General features: G+C 40.6%; 3 protein-coding genes across 3 annotated transcripts; 2 read left to right on the top strand and 1 right to left on the bottom strand.

The window, feature by feature from the left end:
- The first annotated feature begins 623 nt into the window (after positions 1–623).
- On the top strand, positions 624–5,304 carry LOC146620373 (alpha-internexin-like). The gene is made up of 5 exons (XM_085369883.1): positions 624–917; positions 1,792–2,022; positions 2,327–2,854; positions 4,606–4,730; positions 5,130–5,304. The coding sequence occupies exons 1-5, from the start codon at positions 624–626 to the stop codon at positions 5,302–5,304; spliced, it is 1,353 nt and encodes a 450-aa protein (XP_085226009.1).
- A 1,831-nt stretch (positions 5,305–7,135) lies between these two features.
- pcgf6 (polycomb group ring finger 6) lies at positions 7,136–15,330 on the bottom strand. Its single transcript, XM_085369577.1, has 10 exons — positions 14,882–15,330; positions 14,524–14,623; positions 14,168–14,264; positions 12,134–12,189; positions 11,980–12,039; positions 11,290–11,407; positions 10,536–10,563; positions 10,020–10,118; positions 7,974–8,060; positions 7,136–7,855 (listed from the first exon to the last, which is right to left on the bottom strand). The coding sequence occupies exons 1-10, from the start codon at positions 14,954–14,956 to the stop codon at positions 7,805–7,807; spliced, it is 771 nt and encodes a 256-aa protein (XP_085225703.1). The 5' UTR covers positions 14,957–15,330; the 3' UTR covers positions 7,136–7,804.
- A 1,628-nt stretch (positions 15,331–16,958) lies between these two features.
- On the top strand, positions 16,959–18,107 carry LOC146620371 (uncharacterized). Its single transcript, XM_085368853.1, has 5 exons — positions 16,959–17,051; positions 17,137–17,229; positions 17,307–17,561; positions 17,677–17,769; positions 17,891–18,107. Exons 1-5 carry the CDS (start codon positions 16,959–16,961, stop codon positions 18,062–18,064), a joined length of 708 nt encoding a protein of 235 aa, XP_085224979.1. The 3' UTR covers positions 18,065–18,107.
- The last annotated feature ends 3,760 nt before the right edge of the window (positions 18,108–21,867 follow it).

Raw genomic sequence — 21,867 nt, 5'->3', positions numbered from 1 at the left:
CTCAAGATGACGTGATATCATTCATGATACATTTGACATATGTTTCACATATTATACACCAACAAGTTATTTATAGCAGTTTAAATACAAGCAATCCGTTTTTGGCAGAACACCATCATTTGATTTGGGCCCGAGGAAGACAGGAAGACTCATGTTCGTCTCTTTCTGTCAGACAATTTTTTTCACGTCTCTGAATTTAAGCGACTTTTGCTTGGCTCATACTACAAACTTTTCTTCTTTCTCCCCTCAACCACAGAGCTTGATCTGCGCTAATAACAAGTATCCATCAAACAAGACACACACACGCACAAACACGCGCGCGCGCGCACACACACACGCACAGATAAGGAGAGGTGAAGTCTTCGTGGCTAATTCCATCTGTTCCTTCATGTTTTGTTTTCTCAGTGCACACAAAATAAAACACAGACGAAGTTGAAATATGGGAAAAAGTTATCAGCTTGATTTTTCTTTTCTTGAATGGCTAAACTTCGTTCAGCGTGTTCGTTCCGCTGGGCAATTATTACCATTCCCGCTGTGCGTAAATGGTTCGCTCCACCCGCAGTTTTATAAGCTCCTGAAAATCTCTTTACGCGTCACGGTGTTATCTCTGAGTCACAGCAAAGATGAGCTACGGAGACCGCTACACGTCGTCCTCCTATCGGAAGATTTTCGGGGATTCTCCGAGATTCCCCGTCTCTTCCTCTCGCATGAGCGGTGGGTCTCCGCGGGGCTCCCCGAGCCTTCGATCCATGGCAGCGTCGCGCAACAGCGCGTCCTCTGTGACCCTGTACAGACGGGGAGGACGGACCTCCACCTCTTTCTCTACGGTGCCTACCGCCTCCCTAGACTTGTCCCAGACCTCCGTGGTCAGCAATGAGTTCAAAGTGATCAAAACCAACGAGAAGGAGCAGCTGCAGGTAGGTGTGATCACAGCCCGAGAAACGAAGAGGAGTTGCAGGAAAGAATGCGCAGCAGTGTAAAGGGGCCACCCCTGACGACGAGCTCACCGTGGACCGTTACACCTTACTGTTTACTTACCTGCGTAGTTCAGACAAGGTTGCAAGACTTAATGACAAAGAAGCAGATACTTCCCTCCGAGTTAGATGAAGACCAAAATAGAGCCCAAAGGAAAGTGACAGATTAATTCTGAAGGGCAGCAGACACATTCTGGACATGGATACAACAACTGCTAACACGAGAGCCAACTTTGTTGGCCAGTAAATAAATAAATAAATAAATAGATAAATGCGCCTGTTTCTAAAGGACTTTGGGTCAGCTTCTGTTGTTTAAATGTGTTATTAACAAAATAGATGTGACAGTCAACAAAAAAGCTTCTGACATTTTTTACAGTGCATGTTTAAGGTATAATTATTCATTTATTATCAAAAAAATTATTTAACATTATAGAGTGGGCTACATACTGAAGTTAGAGGACAGAAACAAAGTAACAAAGTGGACTGATTCTTATATAGCGCTTCTACTCTCCCAGAGCACTAAGCGCTTTATACAACATGCCACATTCACACAAGCACTTTCTTCTATTCTTTTAAGTGATTTCTAACTAACATTCACACTCCGATCTATGCATTGGAGAGTAACTTGGGTTAGTATCTTGCCCAAGGATATTGGGCATGCAGACGGGGGGGAGCCAGGAATCGAACCACCGATCAGCAGATGATCTGCTCTACTTCTTAAGCTACAGCCACAGGCAGCTTCCGGTTTGCTGCCTGTCATGTATTGAATATGCCAAATATTTTTTGGTAGTAAAAAAGTGTTTATTCTGTTGCACAGGGTCTCAATGACCGCTTTGCCATGTTCATCGATAAAGTCAGACACCTGGAGCAGCAGAATAAAGTGTTGGAGACAGAGCTGGTGACCCTGCGGCAGAAGCAGAGCGAGCGGCCCCACGTCGCTCATCTCTACCAGCAGGAGATGAGGGACCTGCGCTCGCAGCTGGAGGAGCTGAACAGGGAAAAGAACCGAGTGCTGATCGAGAGGAACAACATGGAGGACGAGCTGCAGGTGAGAGAAAAGGGCAGGTTTGAAGAGGCAAAAGGAAGAAGTTTCTCCTCTGTTCGAATTTGAGTTAAAACAAACAAAAACATAGACTGTACTTAAAAATGGACACAAACATTTAAATGGATGGTATTAAAGAGATCATCTCCAGCACAGTTGTTACAAAGGGGGGAAATAAGAGGAACTGCAGTTTTTAGCTTGATTCTTTCAGGCATGAAGGGGGCAGCTTATTTCAGAGCTAGAATCCACATTAGAATCAAACTTCTAGCACTTTCTCACTTCTTAACCCTGCTGTTTTGTCTCATTTTAGAAGCTAAGTGCAAAGTATGATGAGGAGGTGAGAGCGAGGGAAGAAGCTGAACAGACCCTGAGGTCCTTCAGAAAAGACGTGGACGATGCCGCCGCTGTCCGCCTGGACCTGGAGCGCAGGGTGGAGTCCCTGATGGACGAAATCGCCTTCCTCAAGAAAGTCCACGAGGAAGAAATTGAGGAGCTGAGCAGCATGATGGAGGCGCAGCAGGTCTCTGTGGAGGTTGAGCTCGCCAAACCAGACCTCACCTCAGCGCTGAAGGAGATCCGCAACCAGTACGAGTCCATTGCCTCCAAGAACTTGCAGTCGGCTGAGGAGTGGTACAAGAGCAAGTTTGCGAGCCTCAGCGAGCAGGCCACGAGGAGCAACGAGGCCATGAGGGCCAGCAGGGAGGAGATCAGTGAGTTCAGGAGGCAGCTCCAGTCCAAGACCATTGAGATAGAGACCCTAAGGGGTGCCAACGAGTCTCTGGAGAGGCAGATCTCAGAGATGGAGGATACACACAATGCTGAAGTCACAGCAATGCAGGCAAGCAAACAGTACCTTTAAAGCAGTCTTTTGTACATTATGTTATGATTCATGCATAAACCTACAGTTAAAGCAGAACTAGAACCACAAATTCCATGCAGTTTTTGTGAGACATAAACAGCAACCATAAGAGGCAGAAATACTGTGCTACTCATATACGCTCGCTGGATGAAGGATTATTCGATCAAATCTGAGTAAGAACTGAAACTGTAAAAAGCCAAAGTTGAGACAACTTTTTTTTTAAATCGTTTGGGAGAAATCCTGGAAGGAGGTCATAATTATCTGTAAACCTGTAGAATAATAGGATTGAAAGTCTGCAGATATCAAGGTCAAGTTAATCATCAATTATGTCACAGCTTGAGTAAAGCTTTTGGCTAACATCACACACCCCGGTGTCCCCATGGTGTCAAGGATTTAGTAGAAGGAATCCAGCATACAGATAATCCTACAGAATAATTGTGATCAAAGACTCTCTGAAAGCTATTTTTTAAATACTCTCAGGGTTTACCGTGACATTCATTCAATAATTAGATCAGATTGATGGTGTGCCTGTTAATTAGAACCCATTTCTTATTTTTTATGTATCTCAACTAAAACCCAATCTGAACAACTCAACTGTAAACATAATGGAAAAAATTTACAGCCACACTCAAAGTTTTAGCTAAAGATAGGCTTAGCCTTGGTTGTTTAAACCCATAACTTCCTTACACTTCATGTAACTATTGCAAATTAACAGCCCTCAGCATCTTAGTGGTGTTCGCTTTATTAAATATTTTTCAGGCATACCTGAACATGACATGCACATCTGATTATCTCTTTCTCTAACTGAAATTTGGGGGCTTGGGTTTTATTTTTGTGTCTGCCACTACCAAACCCACCACTGACCACTGGAAATTGACCACTCATCTTTATTTGAGAAGATGCAATATTCACTACAATATAGTTCAATGAAGAAGAAAACTACCACTTTCATGTTTGTACTATTAAAAACGATGCTATGGCGGTGAGATTGTTAGCTTAGTTTAGCATAAATTAGATCATAAAGAAACAGGGGGACTCTGAGAGCCTCCTTATGAATCAGAAAAAAGGCATATTATTCAGTGAGCTTTAGAGATGCTAATAAAAGCATTTATTACATTTGGAAAGGTCCATGCTAGTTGGGTTTTTTTTTTCATGTGCTAGGCTATGCAAGCTACTTGCTAGCTTTAGCTTCAGAATTAGCAACATTTTTTCCTCTAACAACAAAAAATTTAAAAACAAATTCACAAAATTATGTATTGAGGCTAAAATAGGGGGACACTTGACTATCTGTAAAAAGTTCTGGCTCTGTTTTTTGGGGAAATGAATATTTAAAACATGTGTAAGCTGTGGCACAGAGTTGACCTTTGGTGTGTGGTCGGCAGTCTAATCAGCCTCTGTGGCTGTAGCAGTTCTAGTAAATTAAGTCTGAATGTCTATTAGCTTAACATCTGACCTGCTCAGTCGGATACCGGAAGGCCATCTGGCTTTCACTGGCTTTTTACGGGCAGTAAAGCTTAGTCCAAAGGTTGTTGAGACAAAAAGGAAATCCCTTAATAAACTTTAGAGGCGTCTTTATTACAGGAAACTACAGGAAAAAGAAATATCACAGAAAATGACTCAGAAAACAGAAAAAGTACGGCTACTGATTTAAAAAAAACAACTCTGTTTTGGTGTCATTCATTTGACAGTGCTGATATTCTACATCTATTGTCTCATTTCCATTGTAACAGGACACTATTAGCCAATTGGATACTGAGTTGAGGAACCTGAAGAGCGAGATGGCTCATCATCTGAGAGAGTATCAAGACCTGCTCAATGTCAAGATGGCCCTGGACATCGAGATCGCTGCTTATAGGTGCTAAGTGGATTCAAGAAAATGCAACCCTATCTTTTAGCTTAAAGAGCAAATAACATATGTATTGATTAAAGGTATTGCTTTAGTTCAAAGACCACGCAGAATAGCACTGTCTGATGAGGTTTTCCCAAAATAAAGTTCAAATAAACCCTCTTCAAGTTACATGTACTCCCTCAGTCTCATTGAAACTATAACTACGAATACATAAATATCGTTCCTAACAATTAATTGGCACGTCCATACAGTAGGGAGGCTTTAATTTACCCTCATACCAGTTGCAGAAAAGTAAATGTCAGTGTGTTAACCTTTTATTGAAGTTCCTCTGAAAATCAAACTGGCTATCTCTTGATGTACTCTATTTGTGTGCAGCTTGACATTTGTTTCCTATGATCCTATAAGGAAACTGCTGGAAGGGGAGGAGACCCACTTTAACTCAGGGATGTCCTTCAACTACACCTACCAACCTCGAGCCTCAACCAGCTCCTCCAGGAGGGAGAAAGAAGGAGGCGCGAAGGAAAGCTTCAAAGACGTCAGCGAGGATAAAGACGAGGCGGACATCAACTCCAACAACTGAAGATATACGGGGAAATCTGACATCATAGTTGTTAAGTCTGAAACAGACGTTTTGGAAGTAGTCTCTAAAGTCAGTGTTTTGAGTCATAGTCAGCATCCTGTATTTGACATTTTTGTTGTAGTTTTAAATATCTCCATTAACAACCGAAGAGAGCTAACATGACACTCCAAACATTAACCTTAGTACTAAATGTTAATGGGGAATCTTTCATTTTGCTGCTGCAGTTTCATGCACTCAAACCTGTATGAAATGAGGAAACAGACATTGCTTAGACTTGAAGGCATGGAGTTTATTTACCCACAAATTAAGGTTGTCAGTTCCACTTGGATATCACTAAAATGATAAGCAAATAAAATTACATGACTGGAACTGTGGTTTCTTATGATGACTCGAGGTGGCAGACAGATGTTATACTTTAATGAATGGAACAATAAATCTAGCTTCTCCAACTTCTTTCGTGAGTTTCTAACAATTATCAACAAGCTCCTAATCATGTGTTAAGCAAATAACTGTCGCCACATGCTTTCTATAATCTAATGCAGGGGTGGTGATCATAAGGCTTGGCTTTGCTTGGAAAAGACTCCAATCTGGCTCACTGCATGGCTTTGGAAAAATAGTTAATAGAAAATCAAATGATGGAAAGTTCATGTTTTTTTCACTACCTACCATAGAAAAAATATTTGTGAATGATTTTACAAGGTAATCTGGGCAACCAGAACCTTTTCTACAATTGTACACATTTATTTCTTACAATGAAAACCCAAAAAGTCGTGCTGGCATATTTCTTTCATTTACTATAGCTGCTTTGGTTTTTTTTTTTTTTTAAACATGTAGAAACACAGATGCAAGGTTAAAATTGTCCCTTTTCTTATATTAACCTCCTAGGACCTGGCGTCCACAAATGTTGACATCACACTTTGGGTTATTTAGACCAAAATACTCAATTTTGCTGTACAAGGGCCTGATATCCACTTACGAGGACATTATACTGCTACTGTTCTAGCAAAATTTTAAACGAATATCCTCATATGTGGCTCTTATTTTTGTTAGAAACAAAAATTGGGCAAAAAAAAAAATCTGCTTCTTTGTTTTTACATTCATCAGGACCCAATCAGCCCAAATATCAAATAGAAATTAAAAATGCATGCTGTGGAAGAGTTCGGGTCTTAGGAGGTTAAAACATTTCAGAGACTAAATGAGCAGTTAAACCTCTTTACACTGACAAAGAGGAGAGTTTGACTTTGAGACAACAGTTGTGATTTGCCACTTTATATATGACTGACTTGAACTGGAACGATCCACTTTAAATGCAAAATGAGTTTGACGTCCCTGATCTACAGGCTTTTATTGCACAGTATGTAGTGGCAGCATGTGCGTCACTGGTGGAACATTGACACTAGTGTCATTTCCCCCATAGGAACCATGTAGGTTAGGTGTACTGTTTATGGACAAGTGGATCCATAGTGTAACGCTTTACACGTTTGCCTAACGACAAGCAATTTCACAGATTTGAGCCCAGAAGGAGACAAATGCTTTTGGATTTTTCATAGGAAACTACTTAATACGATAAATTATAAAATCTGAACAATTTAAAATGCTTTAGTCCATCCATTCATTTCTTTCTAAATCTCTAAAAACAGAGACCAAGGATGAATCAGGAAATATTTCTCAGTTGTGCTTTTATTAATTCAACCTGACAAAAGCAAGTACAAACATTTTTTTTACCAAACCATATCAAAGACTTTATACAAACTCCCTTTAAATAACTGTTTTTGTACTCAAAGTATTTTTGAGCTGATCAGTTTTTTCTATTAACAGCAGAAGGAAGTCAACAGCTCTTAAAAAACTATCAAGCTCTAAGAAGCAAGCGTTAACATACATAAATCTTTGGTAGTGGCAGTCCTTTTCTTGCAGCCCTTTAAATCACAGCTTTGTAGTCAACATAAATCATTAAAGACAATCCCTGGGTTGCAAAAAGTTGGGTAAACTAGACAGATGCTGCCTATACTGCTATAGCAGCTTTAAGAGTTTCAGATCCAGTCACAGTGGTTCAGTCCAGTTTCCGCTACAGAAACAGTAGCAAACAGTTTTAAACAAATCTTCAAACAACAGCCTAGCAGGAACAGAAATGTGTCATCTTCATTTATCAGGTCAAATTCATGTTATACACGTGGGTACCAAGTAGTTCAGATGGATGTCATCTGTGTCCAGCAGATTTGTGGTAACTATGAACTAAAGATAATCATCTTGTTTGTTAAAAATTCAATCAAAACAGTTCATTTTCCAGTCTGCTCAATGAAGAAGTAATACATTAAAGTTTGCCAGGTGCCAAATGTGGCTATGTTCAGGTTTGAATTTTATATGTTTTGTAATCAGCTAGCAACAATTCATTAGAGTCTAAAATCCAAGACCTTTATGAAGACATAAGTCTTATAAAAAGAAACAAAGACCAAAATGTCAGTTCAGCAGTTCAGATCATGGCTAAATCCACGCCTCATATTTAAGACTGGGAGGGCAGCACCAAGCCAAAGTGTAGCACCAACAAACCGTCCTGGAGGAAAGACAAACAAAAGCAAAGTGATTACTCACAGGATGATAACCCCCAGCCTTCTGTAAAACTTCCAATGTTATTACAGGTTAGTCCTACTACGTGCTTTTCTGGTTCTAACCTGTAGTGCATCTTCGCCCACAAAGTTCTGTACTTCTTTGAGTGACTGGTAGTGATCTAGGAGGTGATCTCCACAAACCACATCTACCTGCCGGACACACACAGACAGCATTACAGACCATCACAGTGATTCCAAGCGAGAACATTGGGTAAAAATCAAGGCATTCAATCCAGACCCCCAAGCTGAGGTACAAAATTCTGGATTCGCAGTTTGTAACAGATCCTGACAAAGAAAAAGACCTTCAGGAGGAGTGTGGCCATATTTATCAGGAGGAAAGGTAAAGTCTTTAATTTCAAGAAATCTGTACCAACTGTTAAACACGATGGCGAAAACAGCTTCAGTGGTTTAGATCTAAAAAAAGTTCAGGAAGCCTTGAGAAGGCTGAAGTTGGGACCTCAAACCTACTCACAATACAAAGCCTGTATATAAGTCCCAGCTGTGCTAGCAAAGCAAGCATTTTAATACAAATCCACAAATCCTGCGCAGAAGACAGGTCAAACATCCTACCAGTTATCTTACCACAAGTATAATTTGGACACTTCTCAGTAAACGCAAAATAAAGAAAACTTTGCATCAAATTCATGAGTTTTCCCCCCCCTCAAAGACATAAACATACTTCAAAGAAATGATTCTAATAGCGACATCGCCTTGACATTTCTCAGTGTGTAAACTTTGGAAGCAGGACGTAGACACCTGGCAGTTATAAATTAAAGCGCAACAAGATGTAAAAGCTAAGGTTGAACCTCAGATTGTTGGAACATCTCCTTCATTAAAAAGTGACCTGCAGGTTTGTCCAGACAGGAAACCTTAGTGTCACACCGAGACCAGGAAATCAGTGTAAGCTGCTAATCCTCTCCCCTGTGTTACGAAATACAAAACGCACAAATACCTTAAAACTCTGATCACACTTAATGTTTCTCTTCTGGAAATGAGGACAATTCTGATATTAAGTTTATATATTTGCAGCACAAATCATCTCCTACTGCAGGTTCACTACTCTGAGACAGAAATATGGTATCACTGTTCTAATAACTAGACTCTAATCAGATTACAGTTGTATTTAAGGACTCTCTGTTGTCCTTTAGAAGCCGGCAGCCTGCTGAGTTTTGACCTGAGCTGCTGAGTCGTCAATGTTCAGCTTGTATTCCCTGACGTGTACACGTGCACTCCTCATTCCTCTTATATTTTGATGTCTGGATAACTTTTCCACTTGTCTCCCATCAAGATGAACCGTTGGGAAGTTCTCATCAGCCAGTGAAACTGAAGAAGCCTCATAGAAGAAATGGGAAACATCCTCCAGACAATCCTGATAAACACTCAATAATTCTCATCATACGGCTTTTAGCAGAGCTCAGACAGACAATGTGTGATGGTAGTTACCGGGTTACAACAAGGACCCTACAGCGCCACCAGACACCACTCCTCTCTCTTGCTTGGGCATTGTTTACCTGTGCTCAGTTTTCAATGTTCTCCAATGAGTTTCTGTATTTTAAACTACTCGACTGGTCTTCTCTCTTGTTTAATCCACAATGTATGAGTATAACATTATACATGTTATACTCATGTATAACAAACAAACGTATAACAAATGAGTCACCCTCGACATCCCTACTTACTATCAAGATATGCAGAAATGCATCTCTTGCCCCACTGCAGCTAATAAAGGGTCCGGTGAGTTTATGTCAACCAAATATCATTAAAATAAACTGCAGGAACAAATCAGAGCGTTAAAAAGCCTTAATGCTGTAACATTCCTGGAGTGCAGGTTTCCATGCAAAACAAACCGATTCAATGTGCATCATCCTCCACAGGTGTATGCTGCCCTGAAGTGTGCAAAATGATTGAGAATACATTTCTTTATTGGATCATGCATTTCCTGTCTGCACGCCCTTTGACAGCCCTGTGGGCTCATAGATTGTTCCTACTTTAGAATAATATCCACACACTTGTTGTTCTCTTTAGTGTAGCGCTAAATTCTATTACTGTCCTGCTTCCAAGTCTGTAAGTGTGCAGTCTTGCACCGAGCTGTAAGCCTGGCAGATTCACCTGGCAAGATGGGCTCAGCTCCATCTTCCTCCTGATGAAGAGCTCCACGTGGCGAACGGTGGCCTCACCTGACACACGGACGTACCGCCTCTCCAACGGCTAAACGGAAAAAACAGAAACTGTGTAAGACACATTTATAAAACCAAGACAACATTTTCACCCTCTCAAACTCTGACACCGATTTCTTGTTGTTAAACGTTACACTGAAACTGTAAGTGAGGTACTTTTTGCTCACTGTTTCTTGTAGCCTAGCCATGTCAATGCCCCCTCCCACCCACATAAAACCCCAAACTAATGTTACAGTAAGCAGGCTTGAAGTTAGTGAGGAACGCGCTGCAGCTGCCAGCATTGAGTCCTAAAACACGGGAAAAGATTGAACCATTTAAACTTTGCAGCCTATAGATATATGAGAACCACAAAGGAAAACATGAGACACAACTAGCCTTTAACAGGTCCTGAAATCAACGGCACATAAGTGTTATAATCATCTAAAAGCCTTCATATTAAAGACTTTACCTTGTAGTTGCAGATGCCCTCTTCAGCCCTGAAAACAAAGAAGAGATTCAAGAGATGTTCAAGTTTTTGGCTGTAAAGAAGCTGTCAGTTTGAGACAGTGGAACCACCTGCTGGTATTTCTATGTAACTGCACAATAAACCTGAAAAACCCATGTTTAACTTCATTCATCTCAATCGTTTTTCAAATCAGATCTTTAATGTAGGTCAGATTTGAGTATCTGGATGTCAACTTATCTATAAAACAAAAACATTAAAATCGCGTTCTGCTTGACCTGGCTGCAACTGACGCCGCCACCAGATTTAAGCAGCAGGGCTGAAGCACTGTCCAAATATGACTGAAGCACAGTTCAAACCACCTCCAATTGGTTTGGATTTTTCTAAAAATAGTATTTCATTTATTTTTTGTTTTTTCCCACCAGTACAGCCTTTTTCAATTCAATCAGGGAGCAATCTATAAATCTGCCCCCCAAAAAAGATTTGGACAGAGTGTCTAAAGAAAGCCTTGAGATGTGGAGCCAAAAACTAAAGGCACCCATCCTTTTACGAGTCTCTCATAAAAGCATAAAAAGATCGTCCACCATCCTGCTGACAGCAGTAACTGCTCTAATCAGGAACCACAAAGCAGTGACTGAACTCTCAAAACAAGAGCTAGAAAGACTGACCACAAGTAAATTGATTGGGAACAGTGTTATTCTCACTAATGATTAACAAATAATAAAATAAAAACAAACAACCATACAGTACAAATGTTTACCCAACAAATTCCAGGAGCAGAGACACATCCAGCTCTGGAGGAACGGTAAACACAGACTGAGGAACGTTGTCCTTCTTCTGCCTCTTTGTAACAGCAGGACATGGAGGGGAGACGATCACTGCAAGAGAGGAAGGAGAACCCTCAGCACTGCTGTGCTCCATCTTTACACTTACAGTTCTTGATCTGTAAATCTAAAAAGCATTTTTACTCGTTTCTAGTCTGACATTACTACGTTTAAGGAGTAACACAGGCTGCACAATTATAGCACAGCTCTAAAAATGTCAACCCTTAGCACTCCGTCTATCTTAAAGTAGCCCTTTAACGAATTCAAATCAGGATATGAGAGCTGACAGAGCAAACATCCACAGCAACAGAAATTACAGCGATACATCAAATTTGGATTTTGCATTTCAATCATAAGGCATCAGCAGCAGAAGAGAAAAATGCTTGAAAATGAGCGAGAGGGGGGAGCGCTGAGGCTTCGGGCTTCTCTTGGAAATGTGTCTGTGTTTAACATGACAACCCAGTGCTGTCAAATTATAAGAGAGAAAAGAAGAAGAGCACAGCAGCTCCTCGTTAAACACTAAACTGTCAAAGGTCATGTGGTCAGTTATTACTTTAGCTGGTACTTACATACTGTATATTACAATGTATTGGCCTTACTACACTTCAACAGTTGAAACATGTTACCTGGTTTTGGTACATCCAGTCCTCTCTCTTTGTAAAAGCTGCACATTTGTTCTCTTTCAACTGCATTTTTGGGGGGAGAAAGAGAGAGATCACATTAAAATGTGGACTGGAAAATGCAGCACATCAGTTATGCTTCATATGCCTGCATACTCACGCTCTTCCAAGAAGGGAACCATTTTATAAACTATATCCTGAAGTTGTCTGTCAGGCCTGCAGGGAAACGAGACAAACCTGTGAATCTCATATCTCAATGCATACTCGTATTAAACATGGCTAAAGTTTCCATTGGGGAGGTCAATGCGTGTTCAAGTAGTCCCTGGAAAAAGGCGAGCATCCCTTACAGCATTTTTTCACTAGTACCTACTCAGCTTGAATCGGTTTTAGGGTTTTTCATTAGGTGGTAGCACCTGGTATCAGGTAGAGCAGGGCGAGATGACCAAAAATATTTATCACGATATACATTTGAAAATTTGCGATAACGATATAACTGATGATATAATTGACACTAGACAAAATACTTTACAACTCCACAACTTTATTAGTGCAAAAAAACAAAACAAAACAAAAAAAAAACAGCTGTTTTTTTATGTGCATTAAAGTTACATAAAATTTAACAGTGCAAATTTCTTGCTGACAGTTTAACCAAAAGGCATTTCCAGTGGAAACTGGCCGACATATCCTCAGCATAACCATGTATAATATCCACAAAACTTAAAGAGGTTATACACACACAATACGGTAATATTATGTTGAAGCACAGTACGTATCACTCCGCGAGGCTCCTGCCTACGATAGCCGTAATGCTCCGACAATCCATCAAGCATTGCGGCTTCGTAGCTCAGCAAAGTCGTACTAAAACATTTGACAGATTTTCGAGCGCCGTGTACATAAAATAGTTTCGAGGTCAGTAAACACAACCAGAACTCATACATAAGGTACACGGGATTATAAGGGGCGCTGTCGATATTCAGAAAAATCAAAGGATTGATTTTAAGTGTGCCGTATTTTGCAAGAAAAAAAAAAAACACGGTAATAACGACGGCCTGCTAGCATGCTCTACCAAAAATAGTGCTTTGTTGTGTATCTGACGGTCGAAAGCTAAACCAGTTCCACACTGAAGTTGCAGCATTTTTACAAACCACTTCTGCTTCATCCGTTTCATTCAACGATCCGCTTTCGCCCTCATTCTCTGTCGCCGCCATGCTTTTTCCGCCATGTGCGTATGAAAACAAAGGCACTGCGCATGCGCGTTTTACCCATTTTCTATCGCGATATTTCTTTTTTTTTTTCGTTGCCCAACATTATACAGGTATTACCGCCAACGGTATGATATGGCCCAGCCCTAGTATCAGGTACCTTTTTAGTGCCTACTCAGCCAGGGTTCCACGTGATTTGAATGTTCTGAAATGTGACATCAAAAGACTGACTGGGTAGCCAGTGGCATCATTCAAGTCATGAGAGCGACTCCATTTTTGGAGACATTTTTGAAACCCGGCTACACAAAAGCCAACACTGTGCTCCCAGAGTCTGATAAAAGTCATAGACAGAGCAGCAGGTATTCCATCACCTCGATGTCCTCCATTGTTGTGTTGTGTTTGTGTTATGTACAAATGACGTAATAAGACTTTTAGCCGCGTTGCTATAACAACCCCATGCATATTTAGGAGGTACTCAATTTTAATGGAAAACAACCAAAACTGAGTCAAGTTGACACTAATGGAAAAGAGACATTAGTTACACGTCTCTAGGCTCAGGCTGCTGGGGTCACTGTGATAGACTAAAGCACTCATTTCTTCTCCACTCCCCTGATTTCAGTCCTGTCCCAAAGTCTTGAGCCACCCTTATTTCATCATATTCTGCTATGAAAATATGAAACTTAGTTATAGAATATTCACAACATACTTCATACCGTGTACATTATAACATACCATAATAGACCCATTTCTGTAGTATACTTACATATCTATACTATTGCTAATATATATTGTAATATATCTATATCACTAAAGCACTTCTGGATGGATGCAAACTGCATTTCGTTGCCCTGTACCTGTGCATGTGCAATGACAATAAAGTTGAATTCTATTCTAATTCTAATTCTATTCTACTCGCTGTGCTGACCCCTTTTGAAAAAAGCACCTGAAAGTTGCTTAGATGATTCCTATATGACCAAAATAGTCAGACTCACCTGATGTTGTAAAGAGGTTGTGTCTGATGGACAACAATGCTGCATGTGGGACACTTGTTGCTGTAGAAGAAGTGCTTCACAATGCAGCTTTTGCAAACTTGGGGAGGAAAGAAAAAGCACAAAAAATACTTTTCAGACATCAAATACCCATTTCTCACATGCCCACAAAAAATTTTAAGTATCATTTAAATAAATCATTTACAATGCAAACTATGCAAACAGACACTGCTTCATATACATATTTCATGTATTTGTGGCAGTCACAAGAGTTTTGCACAGCACTGCATAAATGCTGATACCACCATTATTCCCACCACATTAAATCATTAAACGCAGCAGATAAAGATGTAACTCACATGTGTGCAGACACTCTGTGATGGTGGTGGCATCTATGAGGAACCCACAGCAAAGGGCACAGCGGATGTATGGATAGAACTGATTAAGGGGGAGCGTGGGCTGTGGAAATATAAACAAACCAACGTAAATGATTACATGATTTAAAAAAAAATCACTATAACCTTATAATTACTTTGCGTCAGCTACTATTTATATTAACGTGTACATTCCGTGTAGTGCATTGTTCTGCTAAGTTCAGTGGGCAGGACAGCTCTTGAACAGTAGATATAACTGTCAGAACAGCATGAAAAGCCGCCTCCATTATGAATAAACAGCAGGAAAAAAAAAACAGGTGAGGGAAAACACCTGTAAACGCACCTCGTCCTCGGAGTCGCTGTCTGATGCGTTCGCTGACCCTTCATGACTCGTGCGACCTAACGGAGGCGATGACATTCCCGCTTCAAAACCCTTCACTCGTCTCTTTTAGTTACGGCCAAAATGGAAACTTAAACAGCTTCCTCTGGCTAAATTTCAACTTTGCACTAACGAGCGACGTTTTCTTTAAGGCTGGCTAAACTTGTTTTTAAGTTAGCCACGCTCGGCTAGGCGGCTAACGTTAGCTGGCTTATTACATGCAACACCAGAAAAAAAAACGCACGTGAAAGCGGCAACCGTCTAGCAGCTAACGTTACTGAAAATGACTAAGTAAAAAACATCCTTCAGACGTACTAATGCCTAAAAGTTACATTTAACATAAAACGATAACACGTCCTAACTTAATGCACTTTGTTGCTTTCTTCATGCTCATATAAACAACTCAATTTCCCTCGCTCGTGTTCGGCGAATGGCGACTACATTACAACTTCCGGTCTGGGTACTTCAAAATAAATGTCATCTGACCCTAGACTTGAGCATAAATTATACATAAAACCTACTATTTTCTTTATCACTAATATATAATTAATATACTGTATTGAATATATAGTGGCTCCCAAGTGTTCTTTAAAGAAACTTTCAACAAACAATTGTATGCCTGTCTTTATGTGTTTAAGTAGCTGCTGTTGTTAGAAAGCAATTGAACCTTCACAGACTCTGACTCGTTAGGCAGGTTGACATGTGCCCGTGAATGACTCTGAAAGTGTTGTACCGAAGGGTTGACTGCGCTGTATGAGATACTTATGGCTCATGGAAATGGACACTTTGTAATGAATCAGTGAAATTCCTGTTAATCCTCCTGCACAGAAATTGGCTGTAATTCAATAGGCGAACAGCAGAGGGTGCTTCTGAGACAGTCTTCAATGAATAGCTAGTAAAGGAGCTGAACGGCTAAACTAATTACCAGAGCTCCATCCACACGAAATAAAGTCCAGGCAATGTAGTGACCAGAGATCATAGATAGAAAGTTAACTATAGGCTGCTGCTTGACTGAAACGTGGCAACAGCCTATTGATTTTGTTTCACTTAATGGCTCTACTCCAAATCTGCATACTATTCTGGTTCAATCAGCTCTAGTAAAGGTAACTCCAGGTCTCCCTTTTCATTGTTTAGTAAAATTACAAAACCTCCGGACTGATTCCCCTCTCATATAGACTCTGCTGACTTTCGCAACTCTCTTATATAGTTTTTCACTCATAAACTGTGAGGTAGACTTTCTGTCTTCCTCCCAGTCATTTTCATTTTTACTCTTCCCTCCATAGCTGATGTATCAAATCTTATTCAAAAATCTAAATCATCCACTTGTCAGCCTGACCCTCTTCCCACTGTGTTAGTTAAAGCTTGTCTTCCCTCACTGGCTCCTCTCATAACTAGTATTATCCACTCTTCCCTTAACACTGGAATTATTCCTCTCTCCCTGAAAACTGCTCCTGTCACTCCAATTCTCAAAAAGCCTGCTGCAGATCCCAATAATTCTGATAACCTTCACCCTATATCAAACCTCCCATTTATTTTGAAAATCCTCGAGAAAGTTGTTGCCTCCCAGCTTCACTCATACCTCAATGACCATAATCTCTACAAACAATTTCAGTCTGGTTTCCGCCGCATTCATAGTACAAAAACTGCTTTGTTAAAGATTACGAATGACCTTCTGATGGCAGCTGATTCATCACTCGCCCTGGACGTGTGAGTCCATGTTTTCTATTTCACAACATGAAATATTATTTAGAATATGAATGGGGTCTGAATGCCAAAATGCCAAAATGCCAAAATTAAGTTAGTTCTGCTGTAAGGTGCAGATTTGCATCATGTTGCTAGGAAACAAACTGGTTTGAATCAAATTTATTTTCAAAGCTGTAACGGTGTCTTACTTTTAGGATTTCTGTCACAGGCCTACACTTGGTTACAACTCTGCTTATTTTACAAATTTGTTTTTGTTTTTCTTCAGTTGACATGTGACCAAATCTGCACTCAAAAGCTGTATTCTGAAATTACAGTTAAGTTTTGATGCATAATTGCAATGGACGCCATCAGATATGAAAACTGCTATGCACCCAGTGAGGTTTCCAAACAGACGGTTCCTTCAGACTGGAGAAATGTTGAGTGGACCGACGTACGTTTCCCTTCTGCTTTCTGAGGATCATAACAGGACGTCAGCTCTGTGCTTTGCTGTCTGACTCTGTGCTTTACTCTGACAGAAAATGAAAGTCTATCTGAATTCTGACCAAGCTGTTACTGCCAAGGATCTGCTCAGCATGTTCTCATCTTTTGGATGCGTCATCTCTGTTCAGGTAACTGTCTTACAAACGTGCTTTAGAAATGCAAAATTCACTTTCATTTGCTTCACGATTTTCCTCTCGTACTTCAGACGATTGTGAAAAACAATCACAGATACGGGATGGTGCATTACCGTAGTGCCGATGAAGCTGCCGTGGCTTTGAGGGAAATGAAGAGCAGCACCAAAGTCTTCTTCGTAGCTCAAGTAGGCATCAGGGAGGTCAGAGAGGGCCCCAAGGATAAAAGATCCGAACGTCCCCATCGAGCACCACCAGGCAGCTGTAGTTACCGCCCACTGCACAGACGTCCCATTCTGTGGGAACCACTGTTTCCAGCTTACAGACAGGTAATGAAACATTTGGACTCCCACAAAAAAGAAAAAAAATCTTAAGGTTTGTTTTTTATGGCTGATGATGGATGTTTTGATAATTTTATGAAATCTTTTGTTTTTCTCTCGTCAGACTGTGTCTATTGAAATTGATAACCTCCCACGATCTTGGTATGAAAGAGACCTGCTGCTCAGCCTCCTCCCTCCGACCACCATTGATGTAAAGGTGCTTACTCTCCAGCATTTAAAAGCACTGATTCAGAGAAATACATATGTACACAGCACTGAAAGTTTTAAATACTGTTTCTATTGTTTTAACATGTATGCTCTGTATTATGACCGTGCAGATATTTAAGAGAAAAGCCTGTGTGGTCTTGCCGGACTTCTCCAGTGCCTTGAGGCTCAGAGATTTGTTAAACAGTGCCCTTCACCACCTCCGCTTTATCTTTTCACCTCGTGGAAGACGGAGGTGCCCCACAGTGAAGATATCAGCAGCCGGCACCGTGCTCTGCTCTCGGTGACCTGTGACCTCTGCATGCTGTTACATATACAGATCAACACAAAAGCAACAATAACACAACTTCAGTATAATAATAAATGTAAATGCTGCTGTAGAGCTGGACCCATTATTTCTGCATTACATGTGTTACATGATTAAAACCAGAGAAAACAGGAGCTTAAAAGATGGGAAACAATAACACAACCAACATGCACAGTGATCATGGAACCTGAGTGGGATATATTAGAGAGCAAGTGGCCATTTTTTCCTCAAAGTTGCTGTGCTAGAGTCAGTAAAAAGCAAGGTTTCAGAATACACAGAACGTCACAGTTTGCTGTGTACTGGGCTGCATAGCTGCAGACCAGTCAGGCTGCCCATGCTGACCCCTATCCACCACTATGAGCACCAACAATGGGCACTTGACCATCAGAACTGGACCACAGAGCAATAGAAGAAGGTGTCCTGGTCGGATGAATCACGTCCTCTTTTACATCACATACATGCCTCGGTGCATGAGCCTGTGTGTAGGTGGCGACTGCCTGGTACCAGGATGCACCGCGGGAACAACACAAACCAGCGGAGGCAGTGCTGTGCTGGGAAAACTTGGGTCCTGCTGTAAAACTGGGGTTAATGATTGATGTGGCATGAGGGGGAAGTTGGCAGTCACTGATCTGAGTAAACAGAAAGCTTACAAAACAATGCCCCACTAGTGACAGAATTCTGGCTACCTTGCAACAATGCCACCTAAGTTTAAATGAGCCTAGGAACTCTAATTTAGTTTCTGTTCCACAGGGGAGAGAATCGGAATCTTTATTAATCCAAGACAATTAGAACAGTAACCGACTGAACTAAATTAAATAATAAAATATATTATAAAGTTTACAATATATAAGAAATAGCTGTGATATATATAAATAGCTCAATTATAAATATCCAGAATATTACAGAGATGAGATACATATGACTGACATTTTACTCTAACCTGTCAAACTTTATTATTTCTTAATTTCACTGAAGAGCATGTGCAAAAGTAACTATTGCTCTGTGTACTGTGCATTAGATGGAGGAGTTGTACAGGCATGGATGACTTCCTGTGTCGTTCTGTGGTGCATTTGTGTAATCTCAGTCTCTCACTGAGCGTGCTCCTGTGACCGTTGGCATCTGCAACACCCCACCTGCCGCCCCAGCATGCAACAGCATAGAGGAAGAGTTATCACTGGCTCCGATTTGAGAGTCACAACCATCTCTGAGCAGCATATCAAAGACATTGTATTTGTGCAAATTAATTGCATGCTGGGTTGTCAAATGTTTGTGTGTTGGAGGTATTTCCACTCTTTGTTTTATTAAAAATGGAAAAAACCCAACTTGTTTTTTTTAGTATACTTTTCAGTTAACGAAAAGACTCACAAACAAGCTGCAGCTTAAGGTATTGCAGTCTTCAGCTGCAAGGGATTTTCATCCGAGTAAAAAAATAATTTTGCCATTTTATTTTTGTTAAAACCATTAAACTAAAGCTGAACTTCAATCACATCTTCTTTATAATCCACAAAGTCAAAATAGCAACAACAGTGAGCTGTTGTTGAGTTGTGTGACATCGGGTTGCCTCTGTGTTTTTTTGTTTAGGGAAGTGACTTCTGGTACATCCCTGTGCTGATGATGGAATACAACAGTCAGTTCCTGGGAATGAAGAGGCAGGAATAACAGTGACTAGCTTGTGTATTGTATATCTGAGATCATGTGACACATGTTCATTTTATGTGAACCATAAAGTACAATATGTATCATGAGTAGATGGATGTATTATCCTTTATTACACTCTCAAATACGATAAAGTTTTTCTTCATCCTCCTGGTTTATTTGTTTTGTTTTCTTCGAGTCAGGTTATGCCAGATGTGGCATCATCTTGCAGGAGGATAACAATCAGCCCATTTGCTGACTGAGAGACTACAGCCACTTAGAGTTGTGCACCCAGAAAGAGGAAAGAGACATTAGGTGAGTCACTAAGCCCAGAGATTTGATTGCTTATACACGCATGGATGCCAAGGAAACAAAAACAACCATTCCAGACAAAGACGAAAACATAAATAGAACCATATGCTCTTTGATATCTATTTATAATTAAGGCAACAAGTCATGTACTGAGAGAACCTGTGAACCAGCTTATCCCCTCCCTTTGCGATTATCCTCTCTATCTTCTAATCATTCTCTCCACTTGCTGTAATGAGGTAATTTGTCTGCAGAACACTGAATGCATGCTGATATCTGAGACTTCTTGAAGTTAAATATTTACTTTATGAGGAACTGTGGACTACTTTCAGGGCATGTGGAAATATAGATGTTAGAACATTTGTAGTGTGGTGTTTTGGGGACTCAAATGAAATTTCTGCCTTTTCAAGTGTCTGCAGGTAATCCGGTTAATCAGTGTCAACAATCAATAGTTAGCATCTTTGAAAACCTTTTCGTGACACAATTGATGTGTTCTTGCACAAATACCCTGATGTCATACCTGAGCAGGGAATTTCCAGACATTTGCTGACTCTGTGCAACAGCTTTCTTTTGTCTCTGCTTTTGTGTTGTGCATATTTATGCAGTAAGACGTGCATCTTTGTACCTGTACGGTCGCTTATTTGTCCCTGTAAAGACCCTGTAGTAGACCAGAAATTCTGTTTATGAGTTAAGAAGACTTAGATGTAAACATTATAAACTGGTCCACCCCAAGGATCGATCCCCCGGCACAAGCAGATTATAATGTATGCGGTGAAGAGCCAGGAGGACCTGTGATTTCTAACTCCTGGAAACCAAACAACCTCCGGCTAAGTGGATGGCACAACACAGAAGAACTACCTCGTTGGGTCAGGACTCCACAGTCTGTTACACCTACAGGCCAGTGGGCACTTGTTCACTTGTACACATCCTAGACAGGGAGGAACGCTGGTTTGAGCGGGACGTCAGTGAGACCATTTACATGAAAAAAGGAAACACACACTTCTGAACTGAGGAGGGCGCCCAAGTGTACATATGCAGCCATTTTCCAACTCTCTCTGTAAGGCACTCATGACGTTTGATCAATGGTCGTGACAGTTTTCATATTATTGATCATTAAACTGACCTCATGGCCCAATGCTAGTCAGTGGTGCTAGTTTCTGTTAGGTTGGGGTTGAGACAGGTTGATGAAGCTTGCAGTCAGAAGAAGTCACTTGGATGAGAGAGGAAATGTTTCTCCCTCTGAAAACATTACAGATGAACAGAATCGACTGTCTGAGAGTTCAGTATATCGTGACTTCCTGTAATAAATACAGGCAGAAATGGTGATATGAAATAATCAGATTGTTATTACAGGCACACCAGAACTTTGAAGCTGAATGCTGAGGTCAGTATGCTAGCAAACTAACAGTAATAATGCTAACATTACTAATGTTTCAAAAGTAATGTTTGCTATTTTAGTTTAGCATGTCAGTGGATTAGCAGGTACGCTGATGAAAATAGCCTGTAATTCTTTTGATATGTGGCTGCAAACCATTAAGGCTTCTTCAGTTTGCTGGATTAAACCAAAGAAGCCTCTTGGATGAAAGGTGAAACCAAAAAGAGGTCCAGCTGCTTTCATTTCAAGCATTTAAGTCTACCATGAACTTTATGACTGAGAACCTACACAGACATTTAGGCACAAACCATAAAATGTAACACAGATTAAATTTTTGACTGAATGAAGGTGCTGGATAAACGTCAACAGATATGTGAATACTTTAATTTTAAAGTAATCTGGATCCCCACTGGGGACCAGTTATGGTTTTTACAGCATCCCATAGCGGTACAATAATTGTCTGG

Source organism: Diplotaxodon limnothrissa, linkage group LG13 (assembly GCF_057381915.1).
Source record: "Diplotaxodon limnothrissa isolate DT_005_m linkage group LG13, D_limnothrissa_male_GT1.1, whole genome shotgun sequence".
NCBI lineage: Eukaryota > Metazoa > Chordata > Actinopteri > Cichliformes > Cichlidae > Diplotaxodon > Diplotaxodon limnothrissa.
This window is presented reverse-complemented; position numbering and strand designations above follow the sequence as displayed.

Bases quoted from the DNA above. Each gene is read 5' to 3' on its own strand.
- LOC146620373 (XM_085369883.1), top strand. From the start codon at position 624: ATGAGCTACGGAGACCGCTACACGTCGTCCTCCTATCGGAAGATTTTC. The intron at 918-1,791 runs GTAGGTGTGATC...TCTGTTGCACAG, and splicing joins ACGAGAAGGAGCAGCTGCAG to GGTCTCAATGACCGCTTTGC. The intron at 2,855-4,605 runs GCAAGCAAACAG...CCATTGTAACAG, and splicing joins CTGAAGTCACAGCAATGCAG to GACACTATTAGCCAATTGGA.
- pcgf6 (XM_085369577.1), bottom strand. From the start codon at position 14,956: ATGTCATCGCCTCCGTTAGGTCGCACGAGTCATGAAGGGTCAGCGAAC. The intron at 12,190-14,167 runs GTGAGTCTGACT...GTTTCCCTGCAG, and splicing joins CAACCTCTTTACAACATCAG to GCCTGACAGACAACTTCAGG. The intron at 10,119-10,535 runs GTAAAGTCTTTA...TTTTCCGTTTAG, and splicing joins AGGGCATCTGCAACTACAAG to CCGTTGGAGAGGCGGTACGT.
- LOC146620371 (XM_085368853.1), top strand. From the start codon at position 16,959: ATGGACGCCATCAGATATGAAAACTGCTATGCACCCAGTGAGGTTTCC. The intron at 17,230-17,306 runs GTAACTGTCTTA...CTCGTACTTCAG, and splicing joins GATGCGTCATCTCTGTTCAG to ACGATTGTGAAAAACAATCA. The intron at 17,562-17,676 runs GTAATGAAACAT...TTCTCTCGTCAG, and splicing joins TGTTTCCAGCTTACAGACAG to ACTGTGTCTATTGAAATTGA.